Genomic DNA, 24,775 nt, shown 5'->3' on the forward strand with positions numbered 1-24,775 from the left:
GTAGACATTATAGGCTGTAAGGCCCATTCCTGTGCTGTACTGTGCTGTTTTGTATTCTATGAGCAAAGATTAGATTAATCTGCTGCATTTCTACATTATCAGTAGCATTTATGCCCCATAAATATGACTGGGGGAGGTAGCATTTTACCACAGTCCAAGTTTATTCCTGGTATTTCCAGAGGCCACACTTTGTTTTCAAGCAACACAAGGTCAGCCTTGCTCCATCATTCAAGCTAATGAAGGCTGAACCCAATAACTATTAGGCGACCTCAGATCTTTGCAGACTTATTTCATTCATCTGCTGAATAAATCAAAAAGAACTATCAGCCATCAGCCACCAGAGGAAGTAGCTTAGAGTAGCCATTTATTATTGAAAGCCGAGAGCAGCAGAAAAATGGAAAATGTGCTGAATGGAACTGTAAGCAATTGCTCTCTATTCATGCTTATATGTCCATCAGCTTGCCAATCACAATCTTATCAGGGTGCTTTTAAACTAAGCTGCTCAATTTAATTTCCGCCTGTGATCGCTCTCAGCACATTTGCTGGGGTGAACTTTGATTTATAGAAAAATTCATCCCAGCTCATCCCAGGTATAATTTTAGAGGGGAGAAAAACCAGACCGAGTTTTGATTCTGTCGGTTGAGTTGCATAGGGAAGGGTTGGAGAATTGGAGGCCCCATAAAATCACAATGCAGAGCATGGAGGATATGGATTATGCGCATGTCAATAAGTGATGGTCTCAGCATCATGTTCGACACAGACACTGCAGGCATGGTCCAGACCTCCACGCAAACCAACCTCCCTGAAGAAGGATCTCCTTTTCTCTAGAAATGGTGTCTGACCTGCTGAGCTACTCCAGCTGGTTGTGTCAATCTCCTTCCATTGAGTCAGTTTATACCTCATGGTGTAAATCAAGGCCACCAGCATGATCAAGGACAAGCCACAACCCCTGGCCACTCCCTCTTCTCCCCTCTCCCATCGGGCAAAAGGTATAGAAGTGTGAAAACGCTCAGCTCCAGATTCAGGGATAGTTCCTTCCCGGCTGTTATCAGGCAACATTTCCAGGGGCACCCAGGGAAGAAGGGTCTCAACTTGAAACGTCTCCAGGGATGCTGTCTGACCCGCTGAGCCGCTCTAGTCTTTTGTGTCTTTCTTTATTAAAGGCATGTGTGGTCCATTTGTACTGGGCTTACACACAGTTCTGCTAGCATTGGACATAGCTAAATACCCCAGTACCTACATCAGGGTGGCTTGGTCACCCGTTTGGAGGCCTGGCCTCATTATAAAAGTATTTGGGGTTGGTTGGTAGCAGGCATGATATCTGCCACCTCAATGCCATGGCAGGTACCAATCCCACACACACCTGGCTATCTGTTCTGAGGTCCAAAAAGTCAAGTTGTAGGGAGACCAGGCAGGTTGAGCGAAATATTCTTTATTAACGAAGACAAACGCGTACCGAGTCAAGAAGTAACGATGACAGCTCCTGTCGATGCGAGGAGCGCTAACTACTGATTACTCTCAAAAGCCCGCGAATGAACACCCAGCCACGTGACAGTCCCGACCAGTGACGAGGGTTCTGAAAGCCCAGCTTCACCACTAGGTGCCGCTACAAAATTAATTTCACTTCCCCTCCCACGTGCTTTTTTGACGTTGGATCAGACAGAAACTGTTTGAATTTTAACTTCTGTTAAACAGTTCATGTATTTGGTGATATGAGAACGTGTTTCTAGCTTCAGGTTCCTGGGAGTCAACATCTCCGATGACCTCTCTTGGACCCACAATACCTCTACTCTGATCAAGAAGGCTCACCAGCGTCTCTTCTTCTTGAGGAGACTGAAGAAGGTCCATCTGTCTCCTCAGATCCTGGTGAACTTCTACCGCTGCACCATTGAGAGCATCCTTACCAACTGCATCACAGTATGGTATGACAACTGCTCTGTCTCCGACCGGAAGGCATTGCAGAGGGTGGTGAAAATTGCCCAACGCATCACCGGTTCCTCGCTCCCCTCCATTGAGTCTGTCCAAAGCAAGCGCTGTCTGCGGAGGGCGCTCAGCATCGCCAAGGACTGCTCTCACCCCAACCATGGACTGTTTACCCTCCTACCATCCAGGAGGCGCTACAGGTCTCTCCGTTGCCGAACCAGCAGGTCCAGGAACAGCTTCTTCCCGGCGGCTGTCACTCTACTCAACAACGTACCTCGGTGACTGCCAATCACCACCCCCCCCCCCCCGGACACTTATTATTATTTATTCAAATCATTTGCTATGTCGCTCTTCCAGGGAGAGGCTAAATGCATTTCGTTGTCTCTGTACTGTACACTGACAATGACAATTAAAATTGAATCTGAATCTGAATCTGAATCTGAGAAGTGGAAACTCAAAGAATTCAGGTCGGCAGTAACTAGTTTAATTTAGTTTAGTTTACTTGAGAGATGCAGCATGGAAACAGGCCCCTCAGCCCACCCTGTCTGCACCGACCAGCGATCCCCTCACATTAATACTATCCTACACACACTAAGGACAACTTACGATTATACCAAGCCAATTAACCTACAAACCTGTATGTCATTGGGGTGGGAGGAAACTGGAGACCCCGGAAAAAAACCCACGCAGGTCACGGGGAGAAGGTGCAAACTCCGTGCAGACAGAACCCGTAGTGAGGATCAAACTCTAATGCCCCTGTCCCACTTAGGAAACCTGAACGGAAACCTCTGGAGGCTTTGCGCCCCACCCAAAGTTTCTGTGCGGTTCCCGGAGGTTTTTGTCAGTCTCCCTAATGGTCAAAAGTGGTTTCCGCTTCTTCTATGTTCCGGCGAATATTTCAAAAAATTCTAAACGGGCCGCGACTAAAAATAGGTTGCCGTTTTAAAAATCGGTAATTTTTTAGTCGAAGCCGGTTGGGATGCTAGTTGAAGGTGGATGCCGGAGGTTGCAGGTGGTTGCACAGTGGAATAGCGATAGAGCTACTGCCTTACAGCACCAGAGACCAGGGTTCGATCCCGGCTACGGGCACTATCTGCACGGAGCTTGTACGTTCTCCCCATGACCAGCATGGGTTTTCGCCAAGATCTTCGGTTTCCTCCCACACTCCAAAGACGTACAGGTTTGTAGGTTAAGTGGCTTGGTGTAAATGCAAAAACTGTCCCTAGTGTGTGTCGGGTAGAGTTAGCGTGTGGGGACTGGATGGGCCATAGGGCCTGTTTCCGCGCTGTATCTCTAAACTAAATTAAACTAAAAGTCGAAATCAGATCAACAGACAATATTTCACATGCAATATTCTACTCGGAGCATTGCTGAGGAAATTAAAGCATGTTAATCCCAGGAGCGGCATCGAAAAATGTCATCTGGCCTCAGGTGAATCACACTTGCACGTACTCGGTCCAGTTTCACAATGAGCAGAATTTCACCAGGCAGTGGTCACTCTACATTAAATGGCTTTTTTGCATTGGAAATGGTTGCAAATTGGCTCCTTTTTCCAGGCGAATATTATTCAAATTAAAACAAAAAAAAGCTATTTTTATTGACCCTCATTTCTCGGTCATTCAAAGTTATTCAGCGGAAGTGCTGGAGAATCTGGATATCTGGCAGATGAGCAGCAGAGACGCCCGTTTCCAGAGTGCATTGCTTTGTTTAATTGATGCACCTTACATCAACATTGCCGTGCATTTATCTACAAATTGGAAATAAACCAGAGGGAACGGTACTTACAGAACTGTAGGCTCAGGCTCAGGACAGCCAACAAAGCTGCCACTGCCAGCAGGAATAGAAAACGACTTCGGAATAACATTGTCATGCACATTTTCACACTCCCATTATGAATGGACGTCCGACTGGCTCTCTCCTATCAAAGCAAAAATACAATAAGGCATTCAGACATGATAAAAAATTAAAATGTCAATTCTAATAGGGTACTGGACAGAACTCAAAGAATGAAGCCTCTGTTGCTATGGTAATTTTCCTTGCTCCTTTCTGACTAACGGCTTTGCATTTCCTCCCAGACAATGTACGTCTGATCATAAGATCTCACTTCAGCTAAAATAAAGACGTACTCTTTCTGTACGTTCCGCTATTGCTCTATCTATTGTACTGATTGTCTGAGTCTGAAGAAGGGTCTCAACCTGAAACCTGCCTCATTCCTTCTCTCCAGAGATGCAACTTGTCCCGCTGAGTTACTCCAGCATTTTGTGCCTATCTTTGGTTTGAACTGATGGATAGATGAAAAAATGAATTTGAGATCCATTTTTGTCTTTGGTATATCTACTAGACAATCGACAATAGACAATAGGTGTAGGAGTTGGCCATTCGGCCCTTCAAGCCAGCACTGCCATTCAATGTGACCATGTGACCCCGTTCCTGCCTTCTCCCCATATCCCCTGACTCCGCTATCTTTAAGAGCCCTATCTACCTCTCCGTTGAAAGTATCCAGAGAACCAGCCTCCACCGCCCTCTGAGTAGGAGAATTCCACATTCACAACTCTCTGTGTGAAAAAGTGCTTCCTCATCTCCGTTCTAAATGGCTTACCCCTTATTCTTAAACAGTGATCTGTTTGGATAGCATGCAAAGCAAAGCTTTTCACTGAACCTCGGTACATGTGACAACAATAATAAACCGAAACCAAAACCTAAAGTAAGTGTTGACATACAAATGTAACCAAGTGTTGCAAACATTGCTTCGTCCAGTATACAAATATACAAATTAAGCACAGAGGTAGACTCAAGCCTGTTCTGCCATTCAATAAGGTTATGCCTGATCTGAAATTCATTTTCCATCTATCCACAGTTTTCTCCTTGCCCTTGCTCAACAAATATTTTGCTTCCACTTTTGTTAGACAGCGTCGTCCAAACCCACGACCTCCACCAGCTGGATGGACAAAGGCAGCAAAAAGGGAAGACCAATGGAACACACCACCACATGGAAGTTCAGGCCGCAGAGAGTGGTGGGGGCCTAGAACGCATTGCCAGGGTCGGTGGTGGAGGCAGATGCAATAGTGGTGGTCATGAGGCTATTACCTAGCCACACTGAAGTGCTGGGACTAGAGGGACATGGATAATTCTATATTTAAGAGGGAGTTAGATGTGGCCCTTGTGGCTAAGGGGATCAGAGGGTATGGAGAGAAGGCAGGTACGGGATACTGAGTTGGATGATCAGCCATGACCATATTGAATGGCGGTGCAGGCTCGAAGGGCCGAATGGCCTACTCCTGCACCTAATTTCTATGTTTCTATGTTTCTATGGATCATGTACAGGCAGATGAGAGCAGTTTTACACGGCGTCAAATATTGTGGGCAGCAGTCTCCATTCCTGTGCTGTCCTGTTCTATGTTCTGTGGAAGTTGCCCTCTACGTCACACACCTCCAGACTTGGAAATATATCACCGTTCCTTCATCGTCACTTGGTCAAAATCCTCGAACTGCCTCCTTAACAGATTTGTATAAGTCTGAAGAAGTGTTTCGGCCCGAAACGTTGCCTATTTCCTCCACAGCAACATAGTCAAGTTAAGTCCCTTTTATTTATATAGCACATTTAAAAAACAACTCTGGTTGGCCAAAGTGCTTTACATTGGTGGAGGTACTAACGTTATACAACAGTGGTTCATAGATTAAATACAAACATCACTACATACATATAGCCCTCGCTCAGAGGACGTCAAGAAAGGCTTGGGAGTAGAGATGAGTTTTTAGTCTTGACTTAAAGGATTCGATGGAGGGGGAAGTTCTGATGGGAAGAGGGATGCTGCTGTTCCACAGTCTAGGAGCTGCAACCGCAAAGGCACGGTCGCCCGAGCTTATGCCTTATGTTCAGTAAACCCAAGTCGGCCGATCTGCGGGACCTGGGGGTGGTGTGGTGTGTAAGCAGTCTTTTGATGTAGGTGGGGGCAAGCCCATTAAGGGCTTTGTAAACATAAAGGAGCACCTTGAAATTTATTCGGAACCGCACAGGGAGCCAGTGGAGAGAGGCCAGGATCGGGGTGATGTGGTCCCTTTTTCGGGTGCCCGTCAGGAGTCTCGCTGCCCTGCGGAGTTTTGGACCATTTGCAGGCGGGACAGGGAAGGTCGGCTGATGCCAGTGTAAAGAGAGTTGCAGTAATCTAGGCGGGAGGAGATGAATGTGTGGATGATCTTTTCGAGGTCGTCAAACTGGAGGAATTGAGGATGCTGCCTCACCCGCTGAGTTTCTCCAGCATTTTTGACTGCCTTTGATTTTCCAGCATCTGCAGCTCCTTCATAAACAGCATTGTATAAGTTTTAGTTTTAGTTTTAGTTTAGTTTAGTTTAGTTTAGGAGATACAGCGTGGAAAGAGGCCCATCGGCCCATCGAGTCGCTGCTGACCAGAGCTATCCAACACACCAGGAACAATTTACAATTTTTTTACCAAAGCATATTAACCTACAACCCGCATGTCTTTGGAGTGTGGGAGGAAACCGGAGCGCCCGGGGAGAACCCACGCGGTCACGGGGAGAACGTACAAACTCCATACACACAGCACCCGTAGTCAGGATCGAACCCGGGTCTCTGGCCGCGAGTCCACCTCTAGTGCCACCGTGTAGCCCCATTATGTATATAACCGTGCCTCAAAGTCTGCAACGGTTCAATAAGGGAACTCTCCATCACCTTGTCAGGAGCGATCGGGGATGGACAATTAAATGCTGACTCAGCCTATGAAACTCACAAAACTTGAATGAATATTTAAAATTAAAGCGAGTTCCTATTGTTCATGAGTCTCCGAGACAAACAATTTACAGTACATCATCTCTCTTAAATTGGTGGCCCTTCATTTTGAATCAGTGGCCCCTTGTTCCACATAGAAACATAGTAAATAGGTGCAGGAAACATAGAAACATAGAAATTAGGTGCAGGAGTAGGCCATTCGGCCCTTCGAGCCTGCACCGCCATTCAATATGATCATGGCTGATCATCCAACTCAGTATCCCGTACCTGCCTTCTCTCCATACCCCCTGATCCCCTTAGCCACAAGGGCCACATCTAACTCCCTCTTAAATATAGCCAATGAACTGGCCTCAACTACCCTCTGTGGCAGAGAATTCCAGAGATTCACCACTCTCTGTGTGAAAAAAGTTCTTCTCATCTCGGTTTTAAAGGATTTCCCCTTTATCCTTAAGCTGTGACCCCTTGTCCTGGACTTCCCTAACATCGGGAACAATCTTCCTGCATCTCGCCTGTCCAACCCCTTAAGAATTTTGTACGTTTCTATAAGATCCCCTCTCAATCTTCTAAATTCTAGAGAGTATAAACCAAGTCTATCCAGTCTTTCTTCATAAGACAGTGCTGACATCCCAGGAATCAGTCTGGTGAACCGTCTCTGCACTCCCTCTATGGCAATAATGTCCTTCCTCAGATTTGGAGACCAAAACTGTACGCAATACTCCAGGTGTGGTCTCACCAAGACCCTGTACAACTGCAGTAGAACCTCTCTGCTCCTATACTCAAATCCTTTTGCAATGAAAGCTAACATACCATTCGCTTTCTTTACTGCCTGCTGCACCTGCATGCCTACCTTCAATGACTGGTGTACCATGACACCCAGGTCTCGCTGCATCTCCCCCTTTCCCAATCGGCCACCATTCGGCCCTTCGAGCCAGCACCACCATTCATTGTGATCATGGCTGATTGTCCCCTATCAATAACCCGTGCCTGCCTTCTCCCCATATCCCTTGACTCCACTAGCCCCTGGAGCTCTATCTAACTCTCTCTTCAATCCATCCAGTGACTTGGCCTCCACTGCCCTCTGTGGCAGGGAATTCCATAAATTCACAACTCTCTGGGTGAAAAGGTTTTTTCTCACCTCAGTCTTAAATGACCTCCCCTTTATACTAAGACTGTGGCCCCTGGTTCTAAATTATCCCACAAAAGGATACAGGCTCTCCACACATACCCTGTTAAAGCCCTAATGAGCATATCAGTTTCAATAGAATCTTAATCAGGTAACAATTAAAATAAAGGACAACTCCAAAGACCAAACTACAAACATTAACAATGGCATTTTTTTTTCATCGACTGATACCAAATTCAGATATCTCTGAATCTGTTGAAAATAATGAGACACCCAAGCCTTTTACTCCAAAATCTTTTACGGATAGTTAGCAGACAGTCAAGACAGACAAAGTACAGTTTAGTACCAGATGGTACATAATGAACAGGAAGCCACTAACTTAAAGCTATACTTTTGAACCGATTAAACAAAAGCTTCATTTACTGTAACATATAACACATTATCAAGACATTCCACTGTAAATGGTAACTTGAAAAGTAATGATTTAATGAGGATTACTAAATCATGTTCCCTGTTTGATGCTCAGTAGGAATGGGAAGTCTGAAGAAGGGTCCCAACTCAAAACATCTCCCATTCCTTTTCTCCAGAGATGCTGCCTGACCTGTTGAGTTACTCCAGCATTTTGTGTCTATTTTTGGTGTAAACCAGAATCTGCAGTTCCTTCCAATGCTATCCAAACCACAGCTTCTGTTACTGTTATGGAGGCCATCTCAGATCTTCAGACAACATATCACCGCAGCCTTAGATTTAGTTAATGAAACTTGATATTATAATCGTAAATATGTTGGTGCTATTTAATACAAAAGCAGTATTTATTTGGTGACATGGAACCATTTAGTTTGGGCATTAATTTCCTTAATTGTACATTATCTCCCTATTTAATGGCGCATCATTTCACATTTCCCTTCTTTGTATAGAACATAGAACAGTACAACACAGGAAGAGGCCCTTCGACTCATAGACCCATTATGACCATGCCGAACATGATGCCAAGTTCAATGAAGTCCTCTAACTACATGTCACCCATATCACTCCACGCCCTAAATATTTACTTCAAAACTTCAAAAACAACATATCTTCATTTGTCATCCACACTGACCACAGCTTATGAGTGGGACATCCCTACACATCCGCTTACGTCCCATGGGTTAAAATATGAGAAGGAAATCAGCAAGCAATTACAGGTCTTTGATGGGCGTGCCCCACTTAGGCAACAACAGGCGACTAGTTTGTCGCTACAAGTTCGCTGGGGGTCGCCAGGGGTCGCCGGGAGTCGTCTCCTCAGTCGCGTAAAAAGTCTTCACATCTTTCCAGTCGCCGCTAAATTTTCAAAGTTGAACATTTTTCGACAACAGTAGGTTTGACGCCAATGAGCGCAGCTTGACTTCTCCTGACGTAGGAGCTGTCGTAGGTTGTCGCCAGGATGACGTAAGTTGTCGCCGTTTTTTTGGCGACCTGCTACAACTATGACAGTCGCCGGCAGTTGCCTAAAGAATCACCAGGTGGGACAGGCCCATTAGTGACTTATAGACAACGTATTTAGGGCAGCATTGCGGTAGAGTGTCTACCTTACAGCGCCAGAGAACTGGGTTCAATCCTGACTATGGGTGCTTGTCTGTACGGAGTTTGTACATTCTCACCGTGACCTGCGTGGCTTTTCTCCTGGATCTCCGGTTTCCTCCCACACTCTAAAGACGTGCACGTGTGTGGGTTAATTGGCTAGGTATAATTATCAGTTGCCCCTAGCGTGTGTGGGATAGTGTTAGTGTGCGGGAGGTCGCTGGTCAGAGCGGTGAGTTGAAGAGCCTACTTCCGCGCTGTATCTCTAAACAAAACTAAACATATCGTCTTTTCTAGCAGAGAATACAGGCATCACTCATTAGCCTGGCCTTTATTGTCTGTACCTAATTTCCCTTGAGACACTGATGGTGAGCCACTATTTTGATCCACTGCTTATCCTACTGCTAAAAGTACTCCTACAATACTAGATGGTGAGACATTCCAGGATTTAAATGCAGTGACGATGAAAGAATGGCAATATTATTCCAGGTCAGGATGTTGTGAGAAACATAGAAACATAGAAATTAGGTGCAGGAGTAGAGGCCATTCAGCCCTTCGAGCCTGCACCGCCATTCAATATGATCATGGCTAATCATCCAACTCAGTATCCTGTACCTGCCTTCTCTCCATACCCCCTGATCCCTTTAGCCACAAGGGCCACATCTAACTCCCTCTTAAATATATGAAAATATATTAAAAACAATGAACTGGCCTCAGCTACTTTCTTTGGCAGAGAATTCGGGAAAAAAAAAAACCCCGATAGTAATAAAATACCCTGCAACGACTTAGTTAATAGTCAATAAAATGCGATATGAGTGATATCTTAAATCCAGCATATATTCTGCAGCATCATGGAATTTGCTGAACTTTCAAATGCCAGAAACTGCTCGCACCAGAACAACAGCATGCTATTCAACCTTGGCTTGGTGAACTGTTTCCATTCACTTTAGGAACACATGTTCTGAATTAAAAGTTGTATTGTTGCCCTAGCTTGGATTAGCTAACAGTTTAGATCAAAACACACTGCTTAGGGACATGTTGGTGCCATTTAATACAACTGAGCCTACTACTGAGCCTAACTGAGTCATCAGTCTAGCCTTTTATCATTCTTAACATATTACCATTGAGTCAATGCATGTCAGTACCAATGTGTGCTTTCCCCACAGAGTGTTCTGACAAATATTACATGCTACAGGAATGCTCTGCCTCTGAACATTTGTTGGAGGGTTTCACCAAAATGTGATATTTATTATGTTTCACTTTTGTCCCTTTGCACAGATTGGTTGATCTGCTGCCCCACAGCACCAGAGTCAGGTTCCATCCTGACCTCGGGCGCTGTCTATGTGGAGTTTGCATGTCATCCCTGTGACAACATGAGGTGCTCCGGTTTCCTCCCACATTCCAACACGTGCAAGTTTGGCCTCTGTAAATTGTCCCGAATGCGTGTAGGGAGTGGATGAATAAGTGAGATGCCACAGAAGTAGCATGAACGCTGATCTATGGTTGGTGTGGACTCAGTGGGTCGAAGGGCCAGTTTCTACGATGCATCTTTACGCTTAAAGTATGAGGGACGACAGATGGCGCAATGGGCTAAGTGTTCGGCTGGCGACCGGAAGGTAGCCGGTTCGAATCCCGCTTGGAGTGCATACTGTCGTTGTGTCCTTGGGGCAAGACACTTCACCCACCTTTGCCTGTGTGTAAATGTAATGTACTTATGTGAAGCACTTTGGAGTCAATGCAAGTTGACTAAAAATGTGCTATATAAATAAGATTATTATATATTATATATATTAAAACTAAACAAGGATTGCAGGCAGGACTTCAGTTATGAATAAGGATGAATGAACTTGCTATTGTTCTTCGTAAAAGAAAGATTCTGCGAAGATTTTGCTAACTTGTTCCCAATTACAAAATGTTTTTAAATTGCTATGAGGAGGAACAGTTTTCACTGATGAGAGGATTAGTTGCAAGAGGCAACAGGTTCAAGGCAACTGCAAAGATTCCAGAGGAAAGTTTTTTATACGATCAGGAATATAGATATAAACATACTGTAAAACTGACTGAATTGGAACCTCCACGATGGAATTATTTAAATAAATGTTTGTTGAGTTATGAAAAAATGATTCAATGGCATTTTAATCTCACATGTACCTTGGTACAATGAAATGCTTTGTTTTGCAACCAGCCTGGTAAAATCATATAGCAGTATATAGGCGGCACATACTGTAAGTCATAGTGATACAGTGTGGAAACAGGCCCAACTTGCCCACACTGGCCAACATGTCCAATCTTCTGACTGACACCACACATGGCAGCAGGAATCCCACCTACTGGCTCCCCCTTCATTCTCGATGCCCCCCCACTGACCCCCCCCCCCCCCCCCCCCCCCCCCCACCCCCCCCCACTAGGACCCCCCTTCATTCTCGCACTCCCCCCCGAATACTGAGTTGGACGATCAGCCATGATCATATTGAATGGTGGTGCAGGCTCGAGGGGCTGAATAGCCTACTCCTGCACATATTTTCTATGTTTCTATGAATCAGAATAATTTAGTGTTTCATCCAAGCAGTCACCGCTCAGAAGGCTGTGGGGGTAGTCAGTGGATATACTTAAGGCAGAGATAGGTAGATTAGAGTCATAGAGTGATACAGTGTGGAAAGGCCCCATAACCGAAGCATCCATGTGGTGGGGCTGGAAACTGGAAGTATCCTGAGCTAATTCTGCTACCACCATCGTCCATTACGACAAGCGATGTCTTCCACTGATTGTCGTCGGAAGCTTGCGTCCTTACAGGACGGACGATGACAGCGAGGCCAACATTTGTAACAAGATAGACACGACAAAAATAAGACCATGTGGAAACAAGTCCTTCAGCCCAACTCATCGACACTGGCCAACAATGTCCTATAGCTCACACCCTCTAGTCCTGGCAACATCCTCGTAAATCTTTTCTGAACCCTTTCAAGCTTGACAATAGCTTTCCTATAACGGTGCCCAGAACTGAACACAATATTTTAAATGCGGTCTCACCAACCGCTTATACAACTGCAACAAGGCCAAAGTGTCAAAAGCAAATTTGACCTATCTACCTGCGACTCAACCTTCAAGGAACCATCTACTTGTACTCCTAGATCTCTCTGCTCAACAACACTACCCAGAGGCCTATAATTTACTGTGAGGGTCCTGCCCTTGTTCAACGTCCCAAAATGCTACACCTCACACTTTTATGTATTAAATTCCATCAACCATTCCTCTGCCCACCTGGCCAATCGATCCTTCACAACCATCTTCACTATCTGCAAAACCACTCACTTCTGTATAATCAGCAAACTTGCTAACCTTGCCCTGTCTGTTCTCATCCAAATCATTGATGTAGATGACAAACAGTAACATAGAAACATAGAAATTAGATGCAGGAGTAGGCCATTCGGCCCTTCGAGCCTGCACCGCCATTCAATATGATCATGGCTGATCATCCAATTCAGTATCCCGTACCTGCCTTCTCTCCATACCCCCTGATTCCCTTAGCCACAAGGGCCACATCTAACTCCCTCTTAAATATAGCCAATGAACTGGCCTCAACTACCCTCTGTGGCAGAGAGTTCCAGAGATTCACCACTCTCTGTGTGAAAAAAGTTCTTCTCATCTCGGTTTTAAAGGATTTCCCCCTTATCCTTAAGGTGTGACGGGCCCAGCACCGAACCCTGAGGCACACCACTAGTCACAGGCCTCCAGTCCGAGAAGCAACATTCCACCACCACCCTCTGCTCCCTTCCATGGAGCCAATTTGCTATCCATTCAGCTATCTTTCCTTGGATTCCATGCGATATAACCTTCCAGAGCAGCCTACCATGCAGAACCTATTGAATGTCTTACTGGTCCATGTACACAACAGCTGCATTTTTGGTCACGTCTTCAAAACATTTGTGCGACACGACCTCCCACGTACAAAACCATGTTGACTATCCCAATCAGCCCTTGCCCATCCAAACGCCTGTATCATCTATTCCTCAGAGTATTCTCTAGTAACTTTCCAATTACAGATGTTATTCTCACCGGCCTATAGTTCCCAGCATTTTCCCTGCAGCTCCTCTTGAAAAGAGGCACAACATTTGCCACCCTCCAGTCTTCCGGGAACTCTCCTGTATTTAAGAATGCCTCATAAATTTCAACCAGGGCTCATGCAAATTCCTCTCTAGTTTCCCACAATGTCCTCGGATATATCTGATCAGGCCCTGGAGATTTATGTACATTCAATTCAATTCAATTTATTTGTCATTTGGACCCCTTGAGGTCCAAACGAAATGACGTTTCTGCAGCCATACATTACAAACAAATAGACCCAAGACACAACATAATTTACATAAACATCCATCACATCGCTGTGATGGAAGGCCAAAAAAACATATCTCTCCACTGCACTCCCCCCCGATGTCAGAGTCAAAGTCAAAGCCCCCGGCTGGCGATGGCGATTGTCCCGCGGCCATTAAAGCCACGCCGGGTGATGCAAGATCGCACACCGAGTTCTTGATGTCAGAGCCCCCGGCGTGCACTCGCAGAGTCCCGCGGCCATTCCAAGCCGCGCGGGGCGGTGATGTCAAGCCCCGCTCCAGGAGCTCTTCAACCCCGCAACTCGGGCGGGAGAAGTCGCCGTTGCGGGAGCCCAGAAAAGCGGTCTCCCTCCAGGGACCCGCGGGCTCCCGGTACCGCCGTCCGCCAGACCCGCAGTTGCAGCCTCCGAATCTCCGGAGGTCGGGCCGCAGCAGCAGCAGCAGCAGCGCTCCACCACCGCTCCACCACCGCTCCACCCGCTCTGGACTCGGCCAGCTCCGCGACGGTGAGGTGAGTGATCAGCACCAGAGCCCCCGGTCTTCCTGTTGGAGGCCGCTCCTTGTTGCAGCCTCAACGACAACGGAGACCCGACAAAGAAAAGGTCGGGTCTCCCGTGCAGGGAGAGATTTAAAGTTTACCCCCCTCCCTCCCACCCCACCCCCACCCCCCCCCACACACACACCCCGACAAGAAATAACAAAAACTACATAAAAACATAGACAAAAAAAAATAAAAACGCAGACGGGCTGCAGAGGCCGCTGCTGACGAGAGTCGCGCCGCCTACCGTGTATTCAAACACAATAGTACCTTCAGTACTTCAACGGTAACACTGACTGCTCTCAAGACACTGCTCCGATTTCCTCCGTCCTACTGTCTTTCTCCTCGGTGAATACACAGGAGAAATACTCATTGAGGACCTTGCCCATCTCCTGTGGCTCCACACAGAGATGACAGCTTTGATTCCTGAGAGGTCTCACTCTCACTCTAGTTACCCTTTTACCACAATAAATGTCTCTTGTCTTGCCTTGTCTAGTCTGTATTTATAAAATCTTTTGGGATTGTCCTTAATGCTACCCCCCAGAGCTATCTCCCGGCCCCTTTTTGACCTTCTGACCTCCATTCTACCAAGCCAATTAACTTACAAACCTGTACGTCTTTGGAGTGTGGGAGGAAACCGAAGATCTCTGGGAAAACCCACGCAGGTCACATAGAAACATAGAACATAGAAACATAGAAATTAGGTGCAGGAGTAGGCCATTCGGCCCTTCGAGCCTGCACCGCCATTCAATATGATCATGGCTGATCATCCAACTCAGTATCCTGTACCTGCCTTCTCTCCATACCCCCTGATCCCCTTAGCCGCAAGGGCCACATCTAACTCCCTCTTAATTATAGCCAATGAACTGGCCTCAACTACCCTCTGTGGCAGAGAGTTCCAGAGATTCACCACTCTCTATGTGAAAAAAGTTCTTCTCATCTCGTCACGGGGAGAACGTACAAACTCCGTACAGACAGCACCCGTAGTCGGGATCGAACACGGGTCTAAGGCGCTGCGAACGCTGTAAGGCACCGACTCTATCGCTCTCCCCCTCCACCACTGTGCCGCCCCGTATTATATGATATAACCCTTCTCGCTGTCACTCTCCTTACACCACTGCGGCACATGTTGGAACTCTCTTTCCCACGACCCTCTACATTAATTATTTCTCCTTCGCCTTCAAATGCAATCAAACTCTTATGCATGATTGATGCTGCCTTGGGATTGCAGCAAGCTGAAGGCTAAGACTTTTGATCTTGTGGACGGCCCATACTATCATGCCTCCTATATTTAATCCAACAACATTAGTATACGCTCGTGACAGCAAAGGAACACACACAAAGAATTTGTAAATGCACTAGGAGAACCTTCCTGTGGTAAAAGTCGCTGCCAATAAGTATACTTTTTGCTGGTTACACAGAAAGGCTGGAGAAACTCAGCGGGTGCAGCAGCATCTATGGAGCGAAGGAAATAGGCAACGTTTCGGGCCGAAACCCAAGGGTTTCGGCCCGAAACTTCAACTCGCCTATTTCCTTCGCTCCATAGATGCTGCTGCACCCGCTGAGTTTCTCCAGCATTTCTGTGTAACCTTCGATTCTCCAGCATCTGTTCCCTCTTAAACACTACTTTTTGCTACTTTATTTGAATTCCATGTTCTTTCACTTTTTTGACAACCTGCCCCATGACACCTTGTCATCACCAAGTGGGTGTCGGAGGTCGGTGGAGGTAGCGGCACAGAGGGAACAAAGAGGGACCTGGCACGGGGAGTGGGGGGGCCAAGAGATTAAGGAGGGACACAGCGGGGGTGGGGCGGAAGTGTCGAGGTCGAAGAGGAACCCAGCATGGAGGGGCCGTCGAGAATAAAGGGGGACCTTTCGAATTCTATTGAACATTTTGTAACTTTGTAAGTGTCTTTGTGTTCAGTGTGCAAAACGAAAAATTTCACTGGGACATGTCAAAAGTGTCATTCAATCAATCATTCATTCATTCATTCATTCATTCATTCATTCAATAAAGTTTCCTTAATTCCACTCATTCATTCATTCAATAAAGTTTCCTTAATTCCTTCATTCATTCAAAAGGTCCACAACTTACAAAATATGGATAACCACCGCAACTCAATATCTGTAAACACAAAAGACTGCAGTTGCTGCAATCTGGAGCAAGAACATAACTGCTAGAGTTAATCAGTACGTTGAGCAGCATCTGTGGAGAAGGGAGGGGAGATTTCTTAACAATTTTGCTTGAGACCCACTGAGTTCTGACGCAGAGTCTCAACCCAAAATGTCCAGAATTCCTGTTCCACCACAGATGCCGTATGACCCACAGAGTTCCTCCAGAAGTGTTTTTTTCTTCCCCGAAAAACATGATCTGCATTTTTTGGGGGGTTTTCTCTGTGTTCAATGCCTGAAGAAGAGTCTCGACCCGATATGTCACCCATTCCTTCTCTCCAGAGATGCAGCCTATCCTGCCGAGTTACTGCAGCATTTTGTGTTTATCTTCGGTGTAAGCCAGCATCTGCTGTTCCTTCCTACACATTCCATCTGTTCAATTTGACTCGAACATTTCATCAGAATAGTGACTCTTCTTCAAATTGTTAACCTGATTTTCTCTGGACCATGGAGGTTGAGGAGAGACTTGATAGAAGTATATAAAATGATGAGAGGCATAGATATGGTAGACAATCTGAACCTTTTGCCCAGGGTAGAGTTCCAACACTAGAGGGTGTAGCTATAAGGTAAGAGGGGGGAAAGTTTAATGATGTGCTGGTCAATTTTCTAACACAGAGAGTAGTAGGTGCCAGGAACACATTGCCTGGGGTGGTGGTGGAGGCAGATATCATAGTGGTGTTTAAGAGGCTTTCAGATAGGCACATGGAAGTGCAGGCAATGGAGGGATATGGATCATGCCATAGAGGGAGTGCAGAGGAGGTTCACCAGACTGATTCCTGGGATGTCAGGACTTTCATATGAAGAAAGACTGGATAGACTCGGCTTGTACTCGCTAGATTTTAGAAGATTGAGGGGGGATCTTATAGAAACTTACAAAATTCTTAAGGGGTTGGCCAGGCTAGATGCAGGAAGATTGTTCCCGATGTTGAGGAAGTCCAGAACAAGGGGTCACAGTTTTGGTCTCCAAATCTGAGGAAGGACATTATTGCCATAGAGGGAGTGCAGAGAAGGTTCACCAGGCCGGTTCCTGAGATGTCAGGACTGTCTTATGAAGAAAGACTGGATAGACTTGGTTTATACTCTCTAGAATTTAGGAGATTGAGAGGGGATCTTATAGAAACTTACAAAATTCTTAAGGGGTTGGACAGGCTAGATGCAGGAAGATTGTTCCCGATGTTAGGGAAGTCCAGGACAAGGGGTCACAGCTTAAGGATAAGGGAGAAATCCTTTAAAACCGAGATGAGAAGAACTTTTTTCACACAGAGAGTGGTGAATCTCTGGAACTCTCTGCCACAGAGGGTAGTTGAGGCCAGTTCATTGGCTATATTTAAGAGGGAGTTAGATGTGGCCCTTGTGGCTAAGGGGATCAGGGGGTATGGAGAGAAGGCAGGTACAGGATACTGAGTTGGATGATCAGCCATGATCATATTGAATGGCGGTGCAGGCTCGAAGGGCTGAATGGCCTACTCCTGCACCTAATTTCTATGTTTCTATGTTTAAGGATAAGGGGGAAATCTTTTAGGACCGAGATGAGAAAAACTTTTTTCACACAGAGAGTGGTGAATCTCTGGAATTCTCTGCCACAGAATGTAGTTGAGGCCAGTTCATTGGCTATATTTAAGAGGGCGTTAGATGTGGCCCTTGTGGCTAAAGGGATCAGGGGGTATGAAGAGAAGGCTCCATCATCCAACTCAGGATACTGAGTTGGATGATCAGCCATGATCATATTGAATGGCGGTGCAGGCTCGAAGGGCCGAATGGCCTACTCCTGCACCTATTTTCTATGTTTCTATAAACAAGGCAAATTAGATTACTTTAACTTCTCAGCACAAACATTGTGGGCCGAATGGCCTGTTCCTGTTCCGTGATCTATGTGCTTTGAACTCGTCTGAGATTGTGAACTAGTCCACAAAAGTATAATTCCTTTTTTTTTTAATATAAAAGACATATTTAACCAATAATCCAAGATAACCAGCAGATCATTTATTTTGCTTTCAGCTGCTGTAAAATTTGCAATGCAAAACTTTGCAGCGGGTTAGCAAAGCTAATGTATTATACTAGCTGTCACCACGGCATTGGTCCTTCGCTAGTCCAGTCTGATGGCGAATCCATACAGACATGGGCGGGCAGTTTGGAACAATGCTTTATAAATAGTTCCTTTTGTTTCATTAAATTCACCTCCTAGCAGGCAAAGCAGCTCACTTCCAAAAGACGTGGTCTGCATTTATGGAACTATTACAAGCATAAGGTGCAATAATAAGTTAAAACATAAAGGCTACCAGGACCTGGTAACGGGGGGTATAAAATAAATTTTTAATAAAAACACGGTTGGTATATCCTTTTTTGCGGAGTTTTGTGTTACAATAGAGCGATTGATTTTCCTTTCTTCCTTTTTTTTTTCTTTTCTTTCTAGGGTCTTATTTCTTTTCTTTGCTTCCTTCTCTAATTCCTTTCCCTAAGGGGTTCTCTTCTCCCAACACTTTCCTGCACCTTCACGATTCTTGCTTACTTTCCTTACTTCTTTTATTTCTATCTTTTTTAAAGCTCAAAAAATGAAGTGGTACAACATAATGTAATAAGATATATGCGATGTATTAATGTGATTTACTGTACTGCTAATAAACATAAAATTAAAAAAAAAAAAAAAAAAAAAAATTCACCTCCCCTCCCTTCCCCTCCCCTCCCCTCATCAGTTCCTTCTTTGTTTACCGAGTTGCTCTCGAGGGATATTGACTGGCCCCCATTGTTCCGAATACTTTCTGTTTCTGATGACAGCACGACTTGTAAGTGTGCAAACGATGGCAGGCTGCCACGCTAAATGCAGGAACTGCAGATGCTGCTTTACACAAAGGACACAGAGTGCTGGAGTAACTAAGGTAGACAAAAATGCTGGGGAAACTCAGCGGGTGCAGCAGCATCTATGGAGCGAAGGAAATAGGCAACGTTTCGTCCCGAAACGTTGCCTATTTCCTTCGCTCCATAGATGCTGCTGCACCCGCTGAGTTTCTCCAGCACTTTTGTCTACCTTCGATTTTCCAGCATCTGCAGTTCCTTCTTAAACGCTGGAGTAACTAAGCAGGTCCGGGCAGCAACTCTGGAGAATACGGGTGTGGCGAAAAGGAACTTTACTCCGAAGATAGACACAAAAAAGTCGCAGTAACTCAGCGGGACAGGCAGCATCTCTGGAGAGAAAGAATGGGCGGCGTTTCAGGTCGAGACCCCTTCTTCAGGCTGAGGGCCGGGGGAGAGGGAGTTACAGAGATGAGGAAGTGTAAGAGATCAAATGTGATGTAGATCAAGGAAAATGTAAAATAAACCAATCAGGGATACAATGGAGTTTAGAAGGATGAGAGGGTATCTCATTGAAACATATAAGATTGTTAAGGGTTTGGACACGCTAGAGGCAGGAAACATGTTCCCAATGTTGGGGGAGTCCAGAACCAGGGGCCACAGAGTTTAAGAATAAGTAGTAAGCCATTTGGAACAGAGAGGAAGAAAGGCTTTTTCACACAGAGAGTTGTGAGTGTGGAATTCTCTGCCTCAGAGGGCGGTGGAGGCAGGTTTTCGGGATGCTTTCAAGAGAGAGCTAGATAGGGCTCTTAAAAATAACGGAGTCAGGGGATATGGGGAGAAGGCAGGAACAGGGTGCTGATTGGGAATGATCAGCCATGATCACATTGAATGGCGGTGCTGGCTCGAAGGGCCAAATGGCCTACTCCTGCACCTATTGTCTATTGTCTAATGCAATCTGGGGGGCAGTCATTCTGGTCAGAGAACTGGGATGGGGGAGGGATGGAGAGAGAGGGAAAACAAGGGTTACTTGAAGTGAGAGAAGTCAATGTTCATACCCAACTGTAGACAAAGTGCAAGCGACGTATCAGGTCAGGACCTTTCTTCAGAACTGCCACGCCAAATGCCTTTTGTTCTGGAAGGAGCTGCAGATGCTGGTTCAGAAGAAGTGCCTTGACACGAAACATCACCCATTCCTGCTCTCCAGAGACACTGCCTGTCCCACTGAGTTACTCCAGCATTCTGTGTCTATGTCTATCTTAAATGCTTTTTGTTGTGAGATACTCAGGGTTTGTCTTCGATACCAATGTGCGTCGATAATCGTCAACAGTCCTGGGAACTATTACATACCACTTGACCCATGAAACGTTTTGTACACAAATGTGGTCACAGAGGAAGCATCCGACAAAGAATGAAGAAGGGTCTCGACCCGAAACGTCACCCATTCCTGCTCTCCAGACATGCTGCCTGTCCCGTTGAGTTATTCCAGCATTCTGTATTTATTTTCGGTGTAAACCTGCATCTGCAGTTCCTTCCTACACCCGACAAAAATCCTAAACCCATAACCATCATCATCTATAATCACACCATCAATAATTATAATATTTTTACAACAGATTGGAAGTGGGGGGGAAAAAAGCAGCATATGGTAGCACCTGGCAAACTGCCAATGTGTCGAATTATTTAACAGAGATCTGTGGGAATTAATGAAAATCTGTCATTGCCCCCCCCCCCCCCCCCCCCCCCCCCCCTCAGCCCCAATTACCCACCGTCTTTGCACAGATGGAGTGTGTGGGTTTTTAAGCTTCTGCCGAAGATAAACACAAAATGCTGGAGTAACTCAGCGGGACAGGCAGCATCCCTGGAGAGAAGGAATGAGCTGACGTTTCGGGTCGAGACCCTTCTTCAGACTGGCTTCTTCTGGCCTTTGTTGCAGGGTAGAGGTTGACAACAATCCTCAGATCCACCTTAGCTTGCCGAGGGATTGGCATTCGTGGCTGCAGGGCGAAGACCAGCTCTAAACTTGGAGTGAAACTGATGACATTCTTTGGTACACAAAACAAATGCTGGAGGAACGCTAGAGGCAGGAAACATGTTCCCGATGTTGAGGGAGTCCAGAACCAGGGGCCACAGTTTAAGAATAAGGAGTAAGCCCTTTAGAACAGAGAGGAAGAAACGTTTTTTTCACACAAGAGAGTTGTGAGTCTGTGGAATTCTCTGCCTCAGAGGGCGGTGGAGGCAGGTTCTAGGGATGCTTTCAAGAGATAACTAGATAGGGCTCTTAAAAATAACGGAGTCAGGGGATATGGGGAGAAGGCAGGAACGGGGTACTGATTGGGGATGATCAGCCATGATCACATTGAATGGCGGTGCTGGCAGCAGCATCTATGGAGCGAAGGAAATAGGCAACTGGCTGATTCACCTCTGTCTGAAATGGGCTGCTGACTGATTCACCTCTGTGCTATAATAGACAATGGACTTTGTCTCTAGAACTGGTACACTACAATGCTGTGAACTATATTTTGCAGCCTTTGCTCTATCTATTGTACTTAAAAGTGAAGGTACACAAAAATGCTGGAGAAACTCAGCGGGTGCGGCAGCATCTATGGAGCGAAGGAAATAGGCAACGTTTCGGGACGAAACGTTGCCTATTTCCTTCGCTCCATAGATGCTGCTGCACCCGCTGAGTTTCTCCAGCATTTTTGTGTGTACCTTCGATATTCCAGCATCTGCAGTTCCTTCTTAAACACCGATGACATTCTTAGTTTCGGTCCAAATTTCACTACCAAATGTAGAACCAACTCTCTCTCTCTATTCAGCCCCGGGACTGCTCAGCGCGGAGTAGCTAGCTTCCCTTGCTTGGAAATACTTACAGAGCCACCCGAGTGCTTGCTTACCTTGTTGCTGTGTGTGTGCGTGTGCGCTTCTGGAGTGTGGGTGAGGTTCGCACGCCTCCAACTCTTTGTTGCTTCCCTTTGACAGCTGGTCGGTCGGTCGGTCGGTTTGGGGCTGGGTGGGGAAGAAGCTGTTACTGCTAGTGTCCCGTCTCGCAACCCCCGGAGACTCTGGAGTGAGAGGCAGCAGAGAGCGAAAGAGAAAGAGAACGAGAGAAAGGGAGATAGAGAGAGAGAAAATGTGTGAAATCTCAAGCACACAGGCAAACAATGCAAAGCAAATCCAACTCCCAAACAAACTCACTCACCTATCTGTGCACCCACCAACTCGCATGCTCCCCTCTCTCGATTCCGTTTGGAGTCCCTTTTATCATCCGGCTCCCTCTCTCCCTCCCTTCCTTTACTGCCAGCTTCTGGGAAAAGTATTTGTTTTGGAGCAAAGTGCAACCGGCTGCCACCTGCCGGTGTAGAAGGGGGCGGCCGGCACCTCCAGGCAAGACACAAGATTCAACATTCAACAGAGTTTATTGTCATGTGTACACAAAAAACGCTGGAGAGACTCAGCGGGTGCAGCAGCATCTATGGAGCGAAGGAAATAGGCAACGTTTCAGGCTGAAACCCTTCTTCAGACTTCTTAACCACTTCTGGTTGAATGGCTGTGGTGAAGAGTGGTGAATCTCTGGAACTCTCTGCCACAGAGGGTAGTTGAGGCCAGTTCATTGGCTATATTTAAGAGGGAGTTAGATGTGGCCCGTGTGGCAAAGGGGATCAGAGGGTATGGAGAGAAGGCAGGTACGGGATACTGAGTTGGCTGATCAGCCATGATCATATTGAATGGCGGTGCAGGCTCGAAGGCCTACTCCTGATCCTATTGTCTATGTTTCTATGTTTCTTGTCATGTGTCCCTGATAGAAACATAGAAACATAGAAATTAGGTGCAGGAGTAGGCCATTCGGCCCTTCGAGCCTGCACCGCCATTCAATATGATCATGGTTGATCATCCAACTCAGTATCCTGTACCTGCCTTCTCTCCATACCCCCTGATCCCCTTAGCCACAAGGGCCACATCTAACTCCCTCTTAAATATAGCCAATGAACTGTGGCCTCGACTACCCTCTGTGGCAGAGAGTTCCAGAGATTCACCACTCTCTGTCAGTTTCTTTGTTGAACTAAAGTTCTTCTCATCTCGGTTTTAAAGGATTTCCCCCTTATCCTTAAGCTGTGACCCCTTGTCCTGGACTTCCCCAACATCGGGAACAATCTTCCTGCATCTAGCCTGTCCATCCCTTAAGAATGTTGAAAGTTTCTATAAGATCCCCTCTCAATCTCCTAAATTCTAGAGAGTATAAACCTGATAGGACAATGAAATCCTTGCTTTGCTTCAGTACAACAGAACATAGTAGGCATTGACTACAGAACAGATCAGTGTGTCCATATACCATTGTATAGATATATTGGCTGCAACCTTCCCTCCATTGACGAACTGTACACTGCAAGTGCCAGGAAGCGAGCGGGCAAGATCATCTCTGACCCCTCTCACCCTGGCCACAAACTCTTTGAATCACTTCCCTCTGGAAGGCGACTCCGGACTGTCAAAGCTGCCACAGCCAGACATAAAAACAATTTTTATCCACGAGTAGTTGCTCTACTCAACAGCCAAAAATCTGTAGCCTCCCTTTCATCTGGTATTTTGTTGGTTCACATGCTTGATCAATGGTGTTTTATCATTAATGTTTTATTATTATTAATGTTTAGTGTTTTCTGAGTCATTCGAAACGGTCACTGTATGTCATGTTGTTACTTGTGGGCGGAGCACCAAGGCAAATTCCTTGTATGTGAATACTTGGCCAATAAAATTACTTATATACACACTTGAATAAATAAACTGATAAAGTGCAGATAACAGATAATGGGTTATTAGCTCCGCTATAGGATCTTTGCACCACACAGCTCAAGCCAAGAGATGCCAAAACACACATGGCCAGAGGACATAATGTGTAAGAAGGAACTGCAGATGCCGGTTTAAAACCGAAGATAGACACAGAAAGCTGGAGTAACTCAGCGGGTCAGGCAGCATCTCTGAAGAAAAGTAATAGGTGATGTTTTGGGTCGGGACCTTTCTTCAGAATGAGAGTCAGGGGGAACGAGAGGTATATAACTGTACACAGGACAAATAAATGAAATACAATATAATAACATCAACTAATCCTTGCATCCCCTCTCTCTCCATCCCTCCCCCACCCTACTTGTCGTACTAGTTTTACTGTTGCTCTGTTGAGTTCCATTGTTTGTATTAACTCGTTATCACATATCCCACAGCCAACAATGGACCATTGTGGGCTCCGCACTTTCTTGATTATTGTTGCTTTCTGCATATCTTACATTCATTTGTCCTAAATACCGTCTATAACTTCCGTTCCTCTCTCCTGTGACACTCAGTCCGAAGAAAGGTCTCCACCCAAATCGTCACCTCTTCCATTTTCTGCAGAGATGCTGCCCGACCCGCTGAGTTACTCCAGCTTTCTGTGTCTGTCACCAGGGGACTGACTAACAGCTTCCTTGCAGTGTAGAAACTGGCCCTTCGGCCCAACTTGCCCACACCAGCCAACATGTCCCACCTGCCTGCGCTTGGTCCATATCCCTCCAAACCTGTCCTATCCATGTACCTGTCTAACTGCTTCTTAAATGTTGGGATAG

At 46.0% G+C, this 24,775-nt stretch overlaps 1 protein-coding gene across 1 annotated transcript in view; it reads right to left on the bottom strand.

Moving 5' to 3' along the window:
• Window positions 1-22,521, bottom strand: part of pxylp1 (2-phosphoxylose phosphatase 1) — a 142,085-nt gene extending 119,564 nt beyond the window's left edge. The window contains 3 exon segments of the mRNA XM_055646416.1: window positions 3,709-3,841; window positions 22,082-22,193; window positions 22,387-22,521. Coding sequence (XP_055502391.1) covers window positions 3,709-3,841; window positions 22,082-22,193; window positions 22,387-22,412 — 271 coding nt within the window. The 5' untranslated portion in view covers window positions 22,413-22,521.
• Between the last annotated feature and the right edge of the window lie 2,254 nt (window positions 22,522-24,775).

Source organism: Leucoraja erinacea, chromosome 14 (genome assembly GCF_028641065.1).
Source record: "Leucoraja erinacea ecotype New England chromosome 14, Leri_hhj_1, whole genome shotgun sequence".
NCBI classification, from domain to species: domain Eukaryota; kingdom Metazoa; phylum Chordata; class Chondrichthyes; order Rajiformes; family Rajidae; genus Leucoraja; species Leucoraja erinaceus.